This window comes from Danio rerio, chromosome 25 (assembly GCF_049306965.1).
Source record: "Danio rerio strain Tuebingen ecotype United States chromosome 25, GRCz12tu, whole genome shotgun sequence".
NCBI lineage: Eukaryota > Metazoa > Chordata > Actinopteri > Cypriniformes > Danionidae > Danio > Danio rerio.
In genome coordinates, this window is record NC_133200.1 from 21,859,561 (window position 1) to 21,881,679 (window position 22,119).

Consider the following 22,119-nt stretch of genomic DNA (forward strand, 5'->3'; position numbering starts at 1 on the left):
GGGATTCATGCTTCAAGCAGTGGACTTCTACATTCTGATTGCTTGCCGCCAAACCACAGCTCCCATTGAAAACGAAAGACTTCCGGCTACTTTGATGCTCTCGGTGTGAAAGCTACACCTCCCTTTCTTCATGTGTTCAATACTTTTTCACTGTGTCATTTCATGTTAATACACATAACTGTAATGTAATTAGTTTAGTTTTCTTTGCATGCAGGTGTTTCTTTGGTTGTTATTAACATCTTAGAAGATTTTCAAGTCTACGGCACCTTTAGAAATATTCTGAGAAAAATAGTGACGTGTTTAATACTTATTTTCCCCCACTGTATATACCCCATAAAAGTCCTTCCGGAACTGAACATTTCACTCACACTTTATTTACATTAAAATGTCATTTACATCAAGCTGTCATTTCAAAACTGTTGACCGTTTTAAACAGTCATGCTCAAAGAACTTTATTACATTTAGCGGATTTTTACACTGAATATTCAAATGTGGTTTCTGAAATATTGATAAAATTAAATATTTGTCATTTGACATTCTTATGTAAGATTGAAATTCAAGATTTTTAAATGAAGGATTTCTTCATTTTTTTCATTCCATTTTTGAAACCAGCAAGGTACAATTGCTGAAATAACACCATAAATTTCCAATTTAAGCACTTTCAAGAACATATGTTTGTTTTTATGTACTTTCCAGGCCTTGAATTCATGTATGTTTGAAATCAAGTACTTTCAAGAATCCTGGGTTTTCTGTCTGAAATGATTCATTCAAGCCCTGCCTTTCCGAGAGCCTACTCTTCTGTGATTGGTCTACGGGCTTGTGACAATAACTTTGTTATGACAGAAATAACCATGATGGCATTACATTGTCTACTGGTGATGGGTTGTTTTTAGATGATTTATTCATTTTGAAAAAATCTTTTGTATGACTCGAGAACGATGAGTTTTCTCACATTTGTGCAGGTGGAGTAGAAGATTAGTACCTTTTTTTGAGTCTTCTATCGGGTTTGAGTCGTTTGTTCATCACGTGAAAGATGGAAGCCAATCATATGAATTTAGAGCCGAAAAAAGATGTGATCCGTTCATCTCTCGAGCCCTTGGTCTGAGTCTTTTGTTCATCACGTGAAAGGCAGAAGCCAATCATATGCATTTAGAGCAAGAAAAAGATTTGATCCGTTCATCTCTCGAGTCCTTGGTTTAAGCCGTTCGTTCATCCCATGAAAAACAGAAGCAAATCATATGAAAAAGATTTGATCTGTTCATTTCTCACATCTCTCTTTACATGCCATCACATGATGAACGAATGACTCAAAAACCAGAAGACTCGAAAGGTGAATTTTATTTGGTGTAATTGTAGATGTCATTGGAAGCAACTCGTAACATTTTAATAATATTTTGGCAAATCGAACGAAATGACTCTAAAAAAGATTTGTTCACCTCGCTGCACGAGACTCAAAGGTCTGAGTTAGCAATATAATCCGAACTTCCCATCACTATTGCCTACAAAACAGTGGCTATTTCCCAACACTATTGCCTACAAAACGGTCGCTATTTGTGCAAGAAAGACAAAATGGAATTACTGACGACTCATTTCAGGAAATTCAGAATCAGGATGTTGCTGTTGTTTTTTTTGGGAGACATAAACTCCATTTATCGAGCACTTTGATCTTTGATATTTTGCAAACCTTTTACATTTACAAACAGAGATATTACATACAGGATGAAAGCACAACAGTGGCATTTTAAACGGCACATAAACACACATTCCAAGCTTTTTGGCAGCCTTTTTATTTTTTGTTTAACTTTCTTTTTATCAAACTGTTCTGGTGGAATGATTTCTTTTGTAATGTGGCAGCAAAAAATGTTTAAAAAGAAGAAAAAATAAAGCACTGCGAGTAAAATCAAGTCCTTCACGACGACCAAAAAAAAATAATAATCAGCATATGACTTATAGAACAAATATTCCACAAATCTGTACTTGTGGGCTTTTAGTATAGTTTCTTTGTCTTACTATTTTATTTATTTATTTATACTGAATTAAAGCATTCTGGCTTCCACCCAAGCCACATCTCATTTGAAATGTGTTTATATTCCATGTTTATATTCATCCATTCCGGTTTGGAGGCTCAGACTGACATGTGTGGAAAGATGAGATGCAAAAAAGCAGGAAACGCAAGCGCTTTTAAACAACGTATAAAAAATTATGCAAAAAAACAAACAAAAAAAGGCAAGCTCTGAGGTAAAACAGACTTCTGGCATAAAGGCACTGTGAAATAGAAGAAAGACTTCCTCATGTATTTCACCGGCTACTGGAAATGAAAATAGGATGAGGATATGATCTCTAAGTGCCAATTATTGCTTTTTGGTTTAGGATTTTGCAGAATCAACAGGGCCAAAAAGTCCTGTGAATAATTTTCATTATATTTGTTGTGTTTTTTATACTAATACTGATTATTATCATCATATTTTTAGCAGGAAGTACTTCATCATCAAATCAAAAATCCATAATGGGGGAGAATATGAAGACATATGAGGTCAGAGGAGGCTGAAGATCTTATGAATCAAAAAGAGGTGAGTTGTATAGAGAAGGCCAGCCTCCCCAAAATTAAGAAAACCAAGCAAAGTAAAAGATGTAGAGAGAGAGAAAGAGAGAGCGAGAAGAAAAGAACGCGCTTGCAAACGTAACTTGTGATGTTTGTCAAGTCCACCTCTTTAAGAGTAGATTTGGTCAGATTGAATGAGGATGGTCCCATGGAGGTGTTTGTACTCTTCTTCAGTCTTTTTATCGGTAGAGCTCATTGGTTATGATATCTTGCAGTTTCTCTCGAAGGTCTCTGAAGCTTGGCCGCACCACAGCATCCAGAGTCCAGCACTGCTTCATGATGTCGTACACCACTGGAGGACAGCCGTCGGGGGAGTCCATCTTATAACCCTTCTCTACACGCGGGACCACTTCCTTTAGAGGCTGGAAGAAGAGAAAGAGAGACAATGACTCAGGATAAAACAAAACAAAATGTGCTTAAGGAGACAACGGTGCCCTCTACTGGTAGGAATCTGAAATTATACTGAAGTAAAACATAACATTTGAAAAATTGATGTATTTGTTAATAACTAAAAAATTAATGAGATAAAACTAATGTAACAGAGTTCCCATGCTTTCCTGAACAACAGTTTCAAGGACCTCTGTAATTCATGCCTTAGCATATGTAGTGCCATGAAAGCCCTTAATGTACTTTTAAGTCCCTATGAAATCAAAACTAACCATATGATTTTGTTAGCTCAATTGATTGTTTTGGGATGGACAATTCATCTGTGCATGTCATTATGAGAAAAAAAAATTGTTTGCCCTTCTAATCTTTTATCGAAATCTGAAAATGCACTTGCTGTTTGTTTTATTCTCAGATTACGTATATCTTAGCAACTGGGCGTAGCTAACATATTTAACCACGCTGGTTCAACTCAGATATGAAAACAAACAGAAATGGTGAGGAGGAGGAATCTGTTAGGTTGTAATAACTCTCCCTAAATACTTTTCCACATCTTTCTAAATGAAATGCCTACTTTACTACATCCAATCAGCTCACAGTAGAAAAAAACAAGCCACGCCCACTGTTTTCTCATTTAATATTCAGTTTCTCTAGGAACTGCATCACAATATGGAGAAAAACAAACAAACAAACAAAAACGGTTGCAGCTTCCAGTTCATGTGGGCATTAACAGTTCACTTAATACTTACAAGTCATTTTCAAACACTTTTCAAACATTTTAAAAAGTCATGGTCAAAGAAATTTAATCAGATTTGTTGATTTCAATGCTGGTAATATTCAAATGCGGTTTCAGAAATATTGATCAAATGTGCATTATTTGTCAGTGTTATTGTACAAGGTTTAAATGTAAGATTCTTAGTTAAAGAATTTCTCTTTTTTTTTTTTTTTTTATAGCACAATTTACCATCCATAAACAAATTTCAATTAAAATTTAATCCAAGCACTTTTAAGGACCTGTGTATAAGCAGCTAGCTCTCTGCAACTTTCACATGGTCGCCCACTGAAGCTAAGCAGGACTGAGTACCTGGTCAGTACATGGATGGAAGACCACATGGGAAAACTAGGTTGCTGTTGGTAGTGGTGTTAGTGAGGCCAGCAGGGGGCTCTCAAACTGCGGTCTGTGTGGGTCCTAATGCCCCAGTATATTGATAGGGATTCTATACTGCTTGGTGATCGCCATCTTTTGGATGAGACATTAAACTGAGATCCCCATATCATAATTGGTTTCATCACTCTGTTTCCTCTCTGCCAGGTGGATGCTGCACATTGGTGGTGGATGAGGAGATTCCACCCCGAAAATGTGTAAAGCGTTTGGGTGTCCAGAAAAGTGCTATATAAATGTAAGCAATAATTAATTTTATAAGTATTTTACAGGCCTTGAACCCATACTGTATGTCTGAAACTCAAGAAGGGTCGGAACTCTGAATATAATAAAATTGCCAACACTTGTACCAACTGGTGGACTATTACCTGCCTATTGTTTAAATACTGGCTGTTTATATGTAAAGTACATATTCTGCATGATCTTATTCGACATCAAGAATTCTAGCTATCACCTAAATCCAAATACTCTATCAAACAGCAAATTAGAAGTTTATTGAGGCAAACATCATAGTTATTAGTTTGTTAATAGCAAGAATAATTTATGAGCTAAATATATTATGACTAGGGCTGCACAATATATCGTCTCAGCATTGATACTGCAATGTGCACATCCGCAATAGTCACATTGCAGGATATGCAACGTAAAGTTATGATTATAGCTGACCAGGAGAAACAGTTTAGAACACATGAGCATTGTGAAGTTATTGCAGAGTTTAACCATAATGGAGTGAAATTTTAGAATTTGCACATTTTTAAGTGCTGAAAGATTTCAAAGTATTCAGGCACATATAGTTTTCTTTAATAAATAATACTTTTTAAATTTTTTATACAGTAAAGACTTGCAGTGTTATTTTACATTTGATTATTCAAATTCTGTTCTTGGATACGATGCAAATGCCCTGAAAACCATAAAACACTTATCACACTTCTGCCTTTGCTCTTTTGTATTCATCAATGCTTGTATTTCACATTTTATTACATTTTTATGCGTAAAAAACTTCCCTACAAAATATTCCCAATTAAATTGAATAAATTCTTTCCAAATAGCAATTTTCAAGTCCTCTGGTGAAATTGTAGATACAGTATATCACAATATTTTTTGCACAAAAAGTGAATATCGCAATGTCTGATTTTTCAATATCGTAAAGCCCTAAAAATGACACATTTAATAATCTTTTGTTTAAAGACTGAAAAATTAATTTAAAAAAACGTATTATTATACAAACTATTTTATTTATTTTATGATTTTTAATAAAAGTATAATAATAATAATAACTATAAATTAACTATTAATTAATACATCCTATTTAGAGATTAGTAAAACTATTCAATCACCAGTATCAGCTACAAGTGAACATTCAGGAAAATGTGTTTCGGATTTGAAGGGACTTACAATTCTTGGATATGGTACCCGACCAAAAGAATAGATCTCCCACAGTAAGATCCCATAACTCCATACATCCGACTTAGTGGAAAATTTCTGTTTCAGAAAGACGTGCAGATTAATAAAAGGATATTTTCAACTAGATTCCACCATTAAAACAAACCATTTACAAAGCACACCTTCTCTCGTAAGGCCTCAGGTGAAGTCCACTTAACAGGGAGTTTGGCTGTATCTTGAGTAGACGAGGCTTCCTTGGTGAGGCCGAAATCACTGACTTTAGCTATGTTGTCCTCTGACACAAGAACATTACGAGCGGCAAGGTCCCGGTGCACAAAGTTATTGGCCTCAAGATATTCCATTGCCTTGCACACATCCCTAGGAGAAAATGTAAATAGATAGATAGATAGATAGATAGATAGATAGATAGATAGATAGATAGATAGATAGATAGATAGATAGATAGATAGATAGATAGATAGATAGATAGATAGATAAAGTAAAAAAGAAATAAATTAATAAATTAATTAATTAATAAAAAATATGGTTATTATAGAATATAGTTTTTATAATAACTTTTATAATTTTATAAAAAAAATATATTATATTTTATTATGCTTCAAAGTCTGAAGTTATGCTATTTTGTCATGGCTTAAAAATAATAATAAAGAAACTCACATTGAGAAATTGATCAAACGATCTCCACCGATAACAGTACGACCTCTGGAGCGCAGATAGTCCACAAGACTACCCTGAAAAAGGCATACCAACAACACTTAAGTACACTCTACACTTTTTATATGGCTATTAAACATGCCTCTGGCTATTCTCGATGGTAACAGATGGAAGTCGCTGACCTTGGCCATGTACTCAGTGACGATGTAAAGGCTGCCCTTTTCTTCCACGATCACCCCCAGCAGCTGCACCAGGTTATTATGCCGTAATTGACTGTAAAAGTGCAGCGCATGAATATGAATATTTTGCAATGACTCTAAATATAACTAGGATTCTAATTGGTCAGTTAGATGAACGCACGTCATGACTGAAGCCTCTGCAACGAAGGCCTGTGCTGTGGCATCATGTTTGATACACTTCACCGCTACTTTCTTTCCTCTGTAGTCTCCAACCATCACATCTAAGAACAAATAAACAAAGAGAATAATTAAGTCTGAATGAATTAATGACTCCTTGTGTAGTTCATATTATTATTATAATATTCTGTATGCATTGAATTTTTTTTAAGATAATTGGATCCTGGGCCAAATTTAAGGCCAATCATTCCAGTAGTGGTCACTTGGCATGCTTTGTAGAGCATTTTTTCTATCACATTATAGAAAACATCATTAATTAGGTCAAATCTGAAAATCTTATTGTAACATTTCTAATTTTTGTACATTTGGTGATATAGTCTTTAAAACATTTATTTTATTAGCAATCTAAACATTTGGTTAGCCATTTAAAATTATATTTAAAAAAAAAAAAACTGATGAATATTTTGCTGATAGCCTGTAAAAAAGCCAAAACCAAAAATGGTTGCAACTCTAAATGCCTCAAATTAGTGACTGGTTTGACATAATTTATGAAAACTACAATATGGAGAGGTAATGAATCATTGTTTACAGACTGAGGAGTTTAATGAGACATGGAGAAAATCAGTAGAATGTATTCACCCATTAAGACCAGACTTAACATAGGATGTATAATCAGAAAGATGTGCATTTTTATTATGTTTATTTTGTGTATAATTTTCTTGTAATGAGAGAAAACAAAAGAAAGATAGTGAGAAGAACAATACCTAATGAAAAAATAAAAATAAATAAAAATGTACATTTAATATGCTAAAAATACCATCCTCACAGTTTCATACGTATATAGCTTAGGGGGAAGAGGGGTAGACTGGGTGCCTCAATGTGTGTTAAGAAAAGTACACAATTGAATTGCAATTGAAAAGCAACAAAACTTAAACTGTTTTCTTTTTGACGACATACAAAACAATTATGAGAGTATTGTTTTGATTGTCCTCATGATGTCCTTGAATTATTAATGTACAGGACATTCTGTAACTATTAATGTACAGTACATTCCGTAATTATTAAAAATGTTTATGGTATTTTATAATTTCTTTCAACTTCTGGATTCCGATGATTGATTGTTTTGTGTATATAATGTGGAAACTCCTATTTACCACAGGTGTCAATTCCAGTTTCTGGAGGGCCGGAGCTCTGCACAGTTTAGTTTCAACCCTAACTGAACACACCTGATCAAACTAATTAAGTTCCTTAGGCTTGTTTGAGACCTACAGGTAAGTGTGTTAAAGCAGGGTTGGAACTAAACTGTGTAGAGCTACAGCCCTCCAGGAACTGGAATTGACACCTGTGCGTATATACCATACATATGTATGTAAATTTGGAAACTGCAATAAAAAAATACAAAATGAAAACAAAAAACAAAAGAACGCTTATATTAATATGCAAAATATACACAATATTTTCTTTAGAATATAAGTGATAAAAAGTGACATTCATTTGACAATAATGCATCAAATGTGAGAGATAGCAACATTAGGGTTAGTGATATGATTCATTTTTGGTTAGCAATAGTATATATGGTATGTAAAATAAAAATATTTAGTACAGTGCATTTCTTATGTTAAAAATTGTATACAGTGCTCAGCATATATAAGTACAGCCCTAACAGATCTCTCTTCTAAATGGATTTTTTCTACAGGATGCTTTACAATAATATATTTGTGCATATACATTAGATTAGTTAGTTCCAAAGTCAAAACTACAGCTAATTTAACAAAATAACTTGAGATCATGGTCCAAAAATGTGTACACCCAAATTAAAAAGTTGGAGGGAAATATTAAATACAACTTTAATAAACAGGGGGGAAAAACTCAAGAGAAACATAAAAAAATATATAATTTAGTTGCAATTTTGTAGTTTGCAAATTTATTTTTGCAATTACTCGCATGAATTTAAATGTACTGTATTATTATCATCTTGCAATTGTTAAAGACTTTTATTAAAGATTAATGTTTGGTGACCAAACTATTATTTTAATGGATAAAACTGTTTAACAAAAATGTTATGTTTAAATGAACCAAAGATTATTGGATACATTCACTGAGAAATTAATAAATAAAAATTAATTTTCAAAAGGTGGTATACCGATTTATGCACAACAGTATATGTATATAGTAAAAAAAAAATAATAATAATTTTCTCAAAGCAAACACACGTACCTCCAAACTCTCCCTTTCCAATAGTCTGGATAAGCTTCAGTTCTTTTCTATTCAAAGCCCAGCCACCTGCGGGGAAAGAAAATTGGGTACTAATTTAGCCATGCAGGAATTAAATCCTCTGTTGCTCTTCAGTATTAATAATGTAACTTAATAATAAACAAGATTGAAAATCAGATCAGTAAAACTATTTAAAGAATATACAGGTTTACATTTTTTATATTCAGCATTAACTACAACATAAACCCAAAAAATAGATAATATTTTGAATTTATAGAGAAATAAATGGCACAATTTAGAGGTGGATATTCTTTAGTAGCATGAAACTTTTTTTAAATAAACTATATTTAATTTTTAAAATGTTAAATGGAATGTTCAGATAAAAATTCCCGTCATTTACTCGCACTCAAGTGGTTCCAAATTTTTATGAGGTCTTGCTTCTGAGAACACAAAGCTAAATATTCTGAAGAATGTTGGGATGTTATAAAGCATGTCATTGAAATCCATAGTAGAAACCAAAATATACTATTGAATATAATATATAGGGGTGTAACATGAAGGGGCGTAAATTGTAGAACCTCAGAGGCATAACTTGAAATTTTAGAGAGCCATATTTCAAAACTAACTAACCCAACCATCATAGTTAATAATGTCTACACCTTACTCAACCCTTAACCTAACTATTAAAGTTATTAACATCTACACCTTCCCCAACCCTAAAGCCAACCATCACAGTCTTACAGCGGTAAGTAGGGAAGGTTTTTTATACTTTACAAGCTCCCCATTGTACAGTTATTTGCAACCATAGGTGGCAAACTGTCATGATATTACAGAGGAAGAAGGCAGCGAGTTGCGTGGTGGAGTTCCCCAACGTTTTTCAGTACATCACCATTTAAAACGCAGGTTTGAAACAAGTCGAATAAATTATGACAGATTTTTCACTTTGGATGAACTATCCCTCTAAGAAGTCAAGTTTCTTTGATGATAACCAGTACAATTACCTTTCTGGAACAAGGAGCACCAGAAGGTTAAACCTGTACAAACATGTAAACAAATGTGTGAATACACTCAAGGGAGGTCTTACTTCTGGAGAACTCATCCTGGGCTGCCACAGTCCCCTCCATGATTTTAGGTTTGATGAGTCGCGTACAGAGTCCATCTGCATCTTTAGTGTAGTGCTGTTGAAAAACAAACACACACAAGCCGACCAAAAGTAAGCTCATTTACCAAAAAAAAAAAAAAAAACTAGCATGACAGTAATGGAAATTAAAAGAAAACCATCAAATGTTTATGAAAGGGTATTAACATGCTAGAATAAACTTAAACAAATGACCAATTTACTGAATAATGCAACTCGATATGCAAATAAATGCAGGTTTTATGTAACTAGAGAAGGAAAACACACCTTGAATGTGCAGTTTGAATGAATAAAATGAATAAATAAGATAGTCTCCAGCAGAGGTCGCTGTTGTTTACATATAAACCACCGAATCCTGCGTTTCGCCTCCTCACAATAGACAAGTCCACACAGGCGAGGACATTCTTATCATTTCAGTGATGAAAAACGTGTTTTTGATTTCATGTCTGGACGCTAGAAGCGTGAGGTCAGACGATGTGATAATATTGTAGGACGATTGTAATGCATCGATTATGCTGTTGAAATGATCTGGAACCTGTGCCCGTTTCCTCTTTGTCACTTCCTCGTTATCAACTGTTCCAGGAACTGGAGTGCGTGTGTCTGTGTGCGAGTGCGCCGATATTACATGCGCGCTCAAAATAACAACACATTTGCATGAGTACAGTCACACAAACACTTCAGTAATTCTGCAACGCACTGATACTTTCAAATACAAAAGGTTCTCACTGTAACACCATCTTTTTCAGCCATTTACTTTCATACATGAGAAATAGCACAGATTTGATGTTAATAATTTTGTTATGTGATTCATTCCTGAGATGGTAAAGCTGAAATTATTCCATTTCATCACATAATCTTTCATTTATAAAGATATGCTGATCTAATGCTTAAGAAGCATTTCTTATTAGTAATATCACATTCAACTAAAATAAAAATTACCCTAAAAGCAAAATAAAACTAATGTCATAACATGCTATTATATGAAATTGACAGCTAAAATATAAAAACAAATCTATTGTATACAGGGTCCACTGGTCTGATCGGGCCAGTGGTTCAGATTTCTACTTGCCCTGCCAAAATTTTCACTTGCCCCACCAACAAAAGAAAGGGAAGTTAATAACTATTTTTTTAGATACATATTTTAAATAATGTGTCAAAAATAAAGTCTGTGAATCTAGAATTTTAAGACTTTAAAAAAATTGTAAATAAAAGTGTTTTGCAAACAGAAAAGAAAAGTATGGAAAATGTGGAGGTATTTTATTGCGGTTTGAAATTATTTAACAAAGGGTGGCTGACTTGTCAAACTGACGGCAAAAAACAAACAAACAAACAAAAAAACATCTGTAATATACAGTGCTCTGCTTAATTGAGTAAATCCCATTTTTTTAAAAATTAATATTTTTATCTATTTCTCAGTGAATATAGGCAATGTGTGTTTGTGATTCAGATTTATTAAACAGATATATTTATTAAAATAATAATAAATTATTTTTGATTTGAGGGCGAATTGCCCTCAAATCAAAATCTCGATTAAATGAACATTTCAACTTGATTACGATTAATAAACGATTATTTTATTTTTTTGACCTCACGATTCACTAACAGGTTTTGTACAGTAAATATGCTCACATATCACAAGTGAGAGATTTTTACAATACAATTTTTACTTAATTTAAAAATAATTGAAGGAAACACACACTATCTACGATTATTTATTAAACATCTTTGAACAACTAAAATGAAAACACACATTGCCTGAAATCGACAGTCCCTTTATTCTTAAAAAAATGGGAAAACAAATAACTTTTGAAAACAAAACTAATTATGTTCAACGTTTTCAAAAGTAGAAAATATAATTTTCAATGTAAATAATTTTATTGTAATAGAAAATATGCCATCTCAAAGCATATCTGGCACAGCTTCCATTCATCGTCAATGTAATGCAAATGTGCAATGTGTAGTTTTTTTTTCGCGACCACGCAAAGGCTGCGCCGGAACATAACCATGCGTTTGATGCAGGTGTATAAAACAGCTTTAACAGAGCGGCTCATGTGACTTCACACATGGAAGGGAATGTAATTGAAAAAAATTGACCTGCAAAAATTAGATTGATTACAGGTTCTGAATGTCGATTTTGATTAATCATCCTGAATAAAATACTTTTATAACATCATATACATCTTTACAGTCACTACCAATAATTTTAGTTCATTCTTGCAGAGTAAAAGTATTTCTTTTATCATTTATTTTAGAAAAAAAAAATAATAAATGTGCAATGATAAACACTAATCAAATGACAGCTGAAAATATCAATTTGGGGATTTTATTTAATTTATCTCGAGCAGTTTTCCAATGAATTTTATCAAGCGGAATGTGGGAAGAATATCTTCTGTGGCAATGTAATCACTCTGAACATAAAGACTTATTGTAGCCCTGTCCACTTCTCAGGAAAGAGCACAACTGTTCAGTTGAGTATATAAGGGTGGGAGAAAGAGAGAGCGACTGTAGCCAAAATTACACTGAAGAATGTGTGGAATTCCGTAATAGAAAGGGTGAGGAGAGACTTGAGGAACCCATAGTGCCTCTAAAGTGACCACTAAAACTGTCCAGACCCCAATCTAGGAGAACTAGAGCACATCCGTTATCAACACTTAACCGAGAACGCATCACTGGTTAATCACACTGAGCGGCCCTTATAAAGCCAATAGACAGCTGAATAAAAATAAAAAGATATGTAAAACTATACAAAGTACAGCCATTTACATCTCGCATCTATGTAAATCAGCCCATTTTAAGCCTGCCTTTTGATTAGCGGTGCTCACTGTGCTTTGTGTTACAGCCTTGAATGTTTGTGAAGTGCTATAAGTATCACTTTTTTAAGGCTTTTTAAGGTGATCATGTAATAGCCATAATAGATTCCTTTAATTTAAATGAAAAGAAGGACTCAAGCCACTTTCCAACACTCTGATCTTAACAGCAGCTTTGTAAACAAGAATAAACAGCTTCTACTTTTGCTGAGAGGGTGTGTTATTTAAAGACAAGCATGCATCATTTAAATGTATTTTAAGAAAAGGGAAATCTCAATATTATGAAATACAGCGGTGTTTTATAAAGCAGAACTTTATGGTGTAAAGAAACTCAAATATGCTGATCTCCTTGTAAAGGTCCTGTTCCTAAAATATAAATATAGGGTGCTTTCACACCTGCCTTATTTAGTTGGATTGAATCGCACTAGAGTTTGTTTCCTCTTTTGGTACAGTTTGTTTGGGCAGGTGAGAATGCAGCAATTGTACTCGAGTGCGCACCAAAAGCGGACCAAATAAGCGTACCGAGACCTGCTTGAAGAGGTGGTCTCGGTAACGGACCCTGGAGCGGTTCGTTTGTGGTGAGAATATGATCCGTACTAAAACAGGTCCAACCGCAAAAAGTACTGCACGTTTTGGACTAATTCAGCTGCTGTAGGCCGATGCGCTGTGCATTATGGGTTATGGAGGAAAAATATTTGTTGACAGCGCTTTACCAACAGAGAGAGGGGAAAACATTACCTAATGGATCGTTGGTAATATTTCCGCAAGATGAGCATGTCGCAGTTTAGCTAAATTAATTCACGGCTCCTCCTGAAGTGACGAGTGATGCATTAAACATTGTTTTCCAGCCACGGCCGCGCTTCATTTTCGTAATGTAGTTTGTCTAAAGCAGAGATACAATCTGCCAGCGCAGTCGTCCCTCCAGAGTAAAAGGTTTTGTTTACCTGCGGGAGTTCACTGGCATTTTCCCGCATGTGAATTCTGACCAATCAATAAGCAGTTTAGGAAGTATGTTTAACAACATCTGGCCAATAAGAGATGTGGATTTTGTCAGGTGACTGCATTGTCGTTCGTTTCAACTGGTTCGGACCAAAGCCAGCAGTGTGGTGTGAAAACGACCCAAAGACGGCAGAAAATGCAACAATGTATCATTTATTGCCCTTGGTCCGGACCAAATGAAGCGAACTACAGATGTGAAAGCACCCATAGCTATATATACCTTTTCAGTTACAAAAACCCAGTGTTACTATGAAAAAAGCTAAACAAAAATGAACAAATAATTGCCAAAAATTTTCTAAAAAATGAAGGCATGCTCCAATTGATTGGACTGAGATTGAATTAACCGATATTCGCATTTTATGAATTGATCAGTATTTTATCACTTCAATCTCACAAAAGTATTGCAGATTGTTTACAAGTTTAAAAGCAGAGAAATACGCACAAGAATTACAGTGGTGTGAAAAAGCATTTGTTTTTTTAACTGACTTTTTTTTTTGCAGGTTTGTCACACTTTATAATTTCAGATCATCTTGAATTAAAATTAGTCAAAGATTATACGTAAACACATCATGCAGTTTTGAAATACATTTTTTATTATTAAGGGAAAACTAAATCCCAAACTAAATAACCCTTTGTGAAAGTGTTTGCTGAAGGACAATGATCCAAAGCCCACAAGTAAGTCCAAAACAAAATGAAGACTTTGGAGTGGCCTAGTCAAAGTCCTGACCTGAAACAATTTTGAGCTTTTGTTAGCTCATTCCATCTTCTGGGTTGACCCTATGTTGATGACTGGGTGAGATCTCGTCCACGGACCCACAGCACGCAGTATTTAGCCGTTTATGAAGGGTTGTAAGGGTTTGTTTCCATGATCCACGGGGTTAGTTGCATTTTTTCCCCACAATCCTGTCAGGGCCGATACAGCAAAGCTGTTTGTGTGCAGCAAGCATTTTTTTGGGGAGAGCTGTACAAGAATTGGGGAATGGCAGACTGGGTCCTTTACCAGTGGAGTTTGTTCACATTTAGACACATTGCCGTGCAGCTGTGTTTGCCTAAATCCTACAGATTACCATAAGGGCTAATGGTTGAAACCGAAAGTGGGGTGTGTCATGGCCCTTTAAAAACACTTGATTTTAGTTATTATTTACTAAACCTTTTTCCACAAATGCCTATTTTACATTTAATTTTCCCTTAGTAATAAAAACCTTTATTTCAAAACTGAATGTGTTTACTTGTGTTATCTCTGACTAATATTGAAATTAGTTTAATAATCTGAAACAATAAAAGGTGACAAACATGCAAAAAATGTCCTTCCACTGTGTACATCAGCAGTGTGACAGCACTTGAGGAAGTATATGAAGCATGGAGGACGTCAATGATTCGAGACACTAGACAGGAGAGATCCTTGTGCTTGCATACTTGCACAGCTGTCTACATATGTGGTGAGCAATGGCCTCTTTGTTGCATCCATTGCAGATCTACTGTATTTAGCTGCTTTGACAAGCAACACACAATGTCTAGTGTCTCACACAGTCATCCCACCTCCCTGACTCATGCAAATTAGAGACAATATCCTGGAAATCATGGACCAAGAAAAAGAACGAGAAAGAGGAAAGATAGAGAGAGGCACGTTTATGTACTATACTAGCAGTAAACATTTATGTCCTGTGTCATCCGTAACAGGCTTCCATCCATCTTTCCCTCACAGATCTCACACACTGTCAGTGGAGCTGCGGTAAGGCTTTCTGGGACTATGAGCATATAATATGTCAGGAATTTTCCAAACTATTTAATTCCATCACTCTTTCATTTAGATAAAGATGCGTGTATCAATAGTTGGACATGAACAAACCATTTGAAAGGACTTGCATTTATTTAGGCCTATTTACATATAACTCCTGAAAGTTTTGTGCAGTTACATAATAGGTTCATAAAAAATTGGCTGAAAATGATAGAAATTTTTCAAAAATTGAGGTTGGATGATAAATCGATTTTATTGATTAACTCTTAGATTAAACTGATTTGTTTCAATGAACATCTGTTTTCATTCTAAAGGCTGATTTATACTTTTGCCTGGCACCAGGTCACGGACCTCCACTGACTGCGCGCTCATCTCACGTAACAACACTAGGCTTATGTACTTGACACGTTTGACATTGTGATATTCTTTAAAATGACAGGGGGCAGACGAAAGAAACAGAGCATAAAATCAGACAAATAAACAGAAATAGGAAGTTTACGGAACTACGTCATATCATTAATATTGTTTATTATTTTTATAAATTATTGAAATGAATATAAAGATTTTTATAACCATTCAAGATTTTTAAAATTAAACTTTGATGCATCATTTGCTTTTGTTCATATCTCGGACAATTCTACCTATTAAAGTTAAATATCAATGACAAGAGAGCATTGCTTGCTCCACAAATATAGTTTTATTATGCCAAGAATAAAAGCCAAAAAAAAAGCACACTTATTATTCTTTTTTAGTAAGTTTATTATTATTTTTTTTAAATAGATTTAGCCCATTCCACAATTCACACATTACCATCTGACTTTGTGTCCTCATATGCTAAAAAGGCAATAATGGTCCAACTTGCCGGATCATTATCACCAATAAAGCCTAGAAAAACAGTGCATCAATATATTGTAACCGTTATTCTTTTCCAGTTATCAAATTTATAATGTTCCTCATTTTAGTTTTGGAACTATTAAATTGTTTTAAATCCAGAAGTGTAATATATACATCAGTGTTAAACCTATGAATGGTGGAAAAACATTCTTTAATTGTTTATTAAAACCACATGGGTCTCCACTTTTGCCATGGCCTCTCTTTTTGGTTTTAACAAACTTATCCCTCAAGTTTTCAAACATTTTAAGAAAAACTTTCTTTCCCACTGCTGTTGCAATTTCTAGCCAAGAATTATTGGTCATCTGGTTATCCCTATGATCACACATAGACAAATAATAAAGATTTCTGTACAGTCATATCCATTTCAGGCAAAATCTCTTCAAAGTGAGTCATATTCAGCTCAAATCAAATATGGCGCCAATCGAACTGTTCGCTGGAGTCTCAAAAAAGTCTGTGCGCTCCACCAGTCGAAATGAGGTCGCACGCACCCAAAGCAAACTTCTGCAAACTCTGCGATGATGTCACATCTGCCATGCGCACTTAATCGTACTAGCGAATGCGTAGAGTATAAATCAGGTTTAGCACATGCAATGCTCCGCTCTGTGCTTCCATAGTTCCCAATCATTTGCCATAGTAACAACATGGCAGCGAGTTTGGAAGAACTCAGAGAAACACTGAGCTCTATGAAGTAAAAAAAAAACAACAACAAAAACATGGTCACATAAGCACACCCTCCAACACTTGCTCAGTGCAGCAGTTTAACAGATGCAGTGGCCCAATGTAAATAAAATGTAACCCACTAGCTTTGCACGAGTAGTTCATATGAACTGAGCTAGGGGAAAATAAAAATGAATAATCCTCTGAATGTAGGTTCATGTTGAAATAAACAGTAATAATATATAATAAATAATAATAAAAAATATCTTAAAAGCCCCCTTTTCTACTTTATTGTAATTTTATAAAATACTTTAATTATTATAATAATTTTTTTTTTTTTATTGCAACCTGGTGTATGCACACAGACTTTTAATTTCAGTCAGCCAGCCCCAGGGCTTCTGGTGAATTGTCATCCCATCAACAATTTTATGCACTCGCACAAATGCTCCAAAATATATTTTGAGGTCGCATAGATTTCAGGCTCATATGCAACCAAAATGGAATCAATGATAACCTTTCTTGTTATGAAAATACTCCAAAACAGTTTAGTATTTCATCTGCTACCAATACTTTACCATTGCTTCTGTTCTGCAAAATTAGCATGTTATATCAGGTTAATAACAGAATGCTCCTAGACACATTTTGAGGTCGCATAGATTAAATTTCAGGTGCATATGCGATCAAAACGGTATCAATGGCAATCATAATTGTTATGAAAATGCAACAAAACAGTGTAGTATTTCATCTGCTACCATCACTTTACCATTGCTTCTGTTCTGTGAAATTAGAATGCTATATAAGGTTTATAACAGAATAGACCTTCGTTCCTAAACAACACCCGCAAAACATTTAGCTTCATTTCACAGCTCTTGTTTAGCAGTGTCATTTCCTTCAACAGGCCTGGACTGAACCTTTGACCCCAAAGCACAAGGTGTGCGTGCATAAAATAGTTTCCTGGAGTCTATCGTAAATGCTTGCTCCATCCCTGTGGCCAGTGCGTCTGATGTGGACTGACTTCCTGTTTGGGCTATTTTTGGCTCAGTGTGTGGCGGCGATCGGTTTGAAAATGTTGACGGAGGCGGTAAGAGATTCACAGGAAGAAGCTTGATGGTTTTACAACCCGCCGGGCTAACTCTGGAGTATGCTTGTGCTGAATGAATATATAAATACACAAACACGGATATATATATGGTTTGTTTTTGTGTGCACTCGAAACTGTTATAATCTAGCTATAATAACACCTCGCTGTAGTGTTAACAATTGTTTTCTTAGAAATTTTTCACCAAAAAAATCTAAACATTAATTAAATAAAAATCATAAAACTACCAAACGTCCTGTAAGCATATAGGAAACAAGTGAAAATGAAAGCATGAAAAAAGCATATAAAAAATAGTGTGCTTCAAAGTTTACTCTATTTGATACCATACCTAAACATGTACACTTATATTTTGCCCTTCTTTTCCAGTGCCTGCGTCTTTCGTCTCTACAATTAATATATGTTAAAAATGTATTCGTAGCCATTTAAACTAAAGTTGCAGCAGCTTTTAATCCCCTCACATGTATGCTAGTCAACCAGTAGTCAGACATTCAACCTGATTGCAGAAGATCTGGGGTCCATGCTTTGTGCATGTATTCCTCAGTTAGCTAGATCTGGATATTGACAATTTGACACGATCCAGGATCGTTTCATTTTTCAAAACTCATCCGAAAGTTGTTGTGATAGCAACAGTTCTGTTAGTTCTTATTTCATATAAACAGGATCAGATCAGATCATTTCAAGCAAAGGTGATACTGAAAGTATGTACTGGGTGCTGATATTTGCCTGATATTTTCTTACAGAAGTAACCTATAGGTAGAGTCAGACAAAAACCTTTTTGCTATTTCTGCAGAGAATTTTGTAAAAAGTCTGCAGATTTATGCGGTGATATTGATTTTGGGAGTATCATAACTAAAAAATTAATATATGAAATAAAAAATAATACACTTTAAGCTTTTATTTAATGTTTACAATGCTAATTGAATTAGATCCATTTATTTGATAAACAACGCATATAATATGTCTACTAAAAGACAGAACATATCTTACAAACTGTATTGTAAATAAATCATATGACCATTTTCATATTATACATTTTATTATTATAATATCGTAATAATATTAGTGAAATCAATTTAAAAACTGAATAAATATACCATTACACAAGTAAATACATAGACTCAATGATGGGCTAAAAATCTGTAGAAATATTCTGCACACGCAGATTTCCTGTAAGCCAACCCATAGGTTATATACACTTGGGTAAATAGTAAAATATATTGAAAAAAAGATAAATGAATAAAAGATAATAAATAAAAAGATAATAATAATTATATATATATATATATATATATATATATATATATATATATATATATATATATATATATAAAATTTATATTTTATATTAAATAATTCATAATATTTATGTTTATATACATACAAGTTTACAAAAATATAGAAAAAAGATTTACGCAATCTGCACTCCGAAATAAGTACAAAAAAGGGTGGTTCTCTCCAATGGCATTTACTAATATGGATTGCCATTGGAGTGCCATTTTAAGGTACCAGCTTTAGTACAATTCCTGTATGAAAATAGACATGCAAAAAATTAAACCGTTTTTTTTTTATAAAGGAATAATAATTTATTCAGTTGTACATGTTTTGATGGCTAATATGACTGTGATTTAATGCTTTGTAAAAGTTGCAGATTATTTTTTTATTGCAAAATTTATTTAGATTTCTTACGCTGATTACAAAACTTGAAAAGGCCTAGGCTACTATAATAAAGAAAATCCACTCTAAATGTAAAACTAAATAAATTGCTAAATACTCTTGACAGATGAAAGTGTGAAGCCTGCAGCCCACAACAAATATGAAGTTAATGCGCATCATATTTGTTTACTACAAATTTTATATTTGAATATTTGAATATTAATCGGATGTTGTCATTTCACTGCTGTGCCGTCAGCCAATCGTTGCATTGCTGATCATGATTTCGAGGATCAATGTATAAATCCTTCACAACACAGGCAGAGATTTCAGATCAGTTCATCTGGACATTTTAATCTGATTCGCAAACTTGTTTGAAAAACCAAATTAGTCAGAGATTATTTGTCAAGATTAAAAGATCCAGGATCTGTCAAATCATCTCAGATCATTTAAGCAAGGTACAAAGAACCCTGGAGCCCATCACAACAAACAAAAGGCCATCTGAATGACATTTAAAACAACCAATCACTGTTAGTTCTGTTCAGCTCCATGTTTGGAGGCATGGAATTTAGGCATGTAATGATTTACTGAACTCATGATTTGATCCACCATGCTGATTTTTTTATTCTATTTCCTCACAATTGTTTTGTTTTTTAGAAAATGAATGGCATGCAAATTCACTTTATACCCACACTGCTGCTTATAAAGAGCAGTGACATAGGACCAATCCCAATTCTCTTAGGCTTGTAGGTGTAGGGAAGTTCTAGACAGCCCTTGAAATGGAAATTTTCCAGGATCACACTAGAAACTAAGAGTTATGAAAATTTCCCAGAAAGCACAAGCTACAACAGCCACATGGCTATACACGAGGGTAAGGAGATTTTGCCATTATTAAGATGTAATGTATTTTTTGTTTAATGCCATGTCAGCAACCAAGGCTATTTTCTTGGAAAGCAGATTTCAATAATAAATATAAAATTAAAAAACAACAAACAAATGAATACATACAGTAAATTAAATACGGTATTTAGCTCTAATACATGCTACAAATTCTCTAATTTTTTCTGGTGTTACTTTGCTAAAAATTACCTTAAGAGAATTCATTTTAGAAAAAAAATCTTCTGAAATCCTTAAAAGCAGGACAGTCCAGTAAAACGTGTTTTACCATGAGAGGAATTGTGCAGAAGCGAACATTGAGTAGTCCTCACCTTTGAGCAAAAAAACATGGGTTATTCTTGTATGTCCAATACAACATCTGGTAAAAATCATTTGATCAAATCTAGTCTTAAAATTTAGTTTGAGATTTCATGTTGTATTTCATACAGTTTATTATTTTTCAATATCATCCCACTCCTCCTGCCACTTGTTTAAAATGTAAACATTAATAAAAGGTCTTATCTCTGAAGGAGGAATTTAGAATTTGCTTGCCATTACTAAGAATTTTTACAACAAACAAGCATCTATTTTAATACAGCGTTCGTGTTTCACGATTCATGGTTTCACGTTTGCGGTTCACAATTTTTTTTTTTTTTTAAACGCAACATTTCGCTATCTATAATCCATAATAGGGCTGCTCGATTTTGGGACAAATCAAATCACGATTATTCAAAACGATTACTGTTAAAGTCGAAATTATTAGCGCTCCTGAGAATTTTGTAAAAAATAAATATTTCCCAAATGATGTTTAACAGAGCAAGGAATTTTAACAGTATTTACTCTTATATTTTTTTCTTCTGGAGAAAGGCTTTTTTATTTTTATTTTGGCTAGAATAAAAGCAAGTTTAAATATTTTGAAACCCATTTTAAAGTCTATAATATTAGCCTCCTTAAGCAAAATATTTTTTGATTGTCTGTAGAAGAAACTACTGTTATACAATGACCTGTCTAATAACACTAATTAAGCCTTTAAATCGCACTTTGAATCTTAATGCATGTATTTTGAAAAAATTATCAAGTCAAACAAACTGTGCTTTAAGCATCTTCACTTTAGGAAACACTTTAGCTACAAAAATCCTTCAGTCAAGAGCAGAGGCATGTTCTCCATTTGTTGTTTGATTAATAATCATATAAACAGGCGGCAAAAGGATTATAGCGCTGTCTCTTTAATAGTTTCTCTTTCGCTTCTTTTAAATCTCAACTCGTTAGTTTATAACACAAATGATGCTTGATATGAATAATCACTAAACACCGCGTTTTGACACCTATTTGACCATTAAAGTGCTCACGTTAAGATGACTTTAGATGTGTGCGCTGACTGCGCTCTGCTCGTCTTAGTGTGCGAGTGAGACCGAATGCTGACTTCATCCTTCAATACTGTGTGCGCGGCGCACAGAATCATGCGGTCTTTCGCGCTTTTAAGAG

At 34.0% G+C, this 22,119-nt stretch overlaps 1 protein-coding gene across 1 annotated transcript in view; it reads right to left on the minus strand.

Annotated features, from left to right (window-relative positions):
• Positions 1-1,763: 1,763 nt before the first annotated feature.
• The window catches only part of csk (C-terminal Src kinase), a 63,498-nt gene continuing 43,142 nt past the window's right edge, over positions 1,764-22,119 (minus strand). Inside the window, 8 exon segments of the mRNA NM_001077599.1 lie at positions 1,764-2,964; positions 5,544-5,630; positions 5,714-5,909; positions 6,210-6,283; positions 6,389-6,479; positions 6,567-6,666; positions 8,780-8,845; positions 9,861-9,954. Of these exon segments, the coding sequence (NP_001071067.1) occupies positions 2,782-2,964; positions 5,544-5,630; positions 5,714-5,909; positions 6,210-6,283; positions 6,389-6,479; positions 6,567-6,666; positions 8,780-8,845; positions 9,861-9,954 (891 nt within the window). The 3' untranslated portion in view covers positions 1,764-2,781.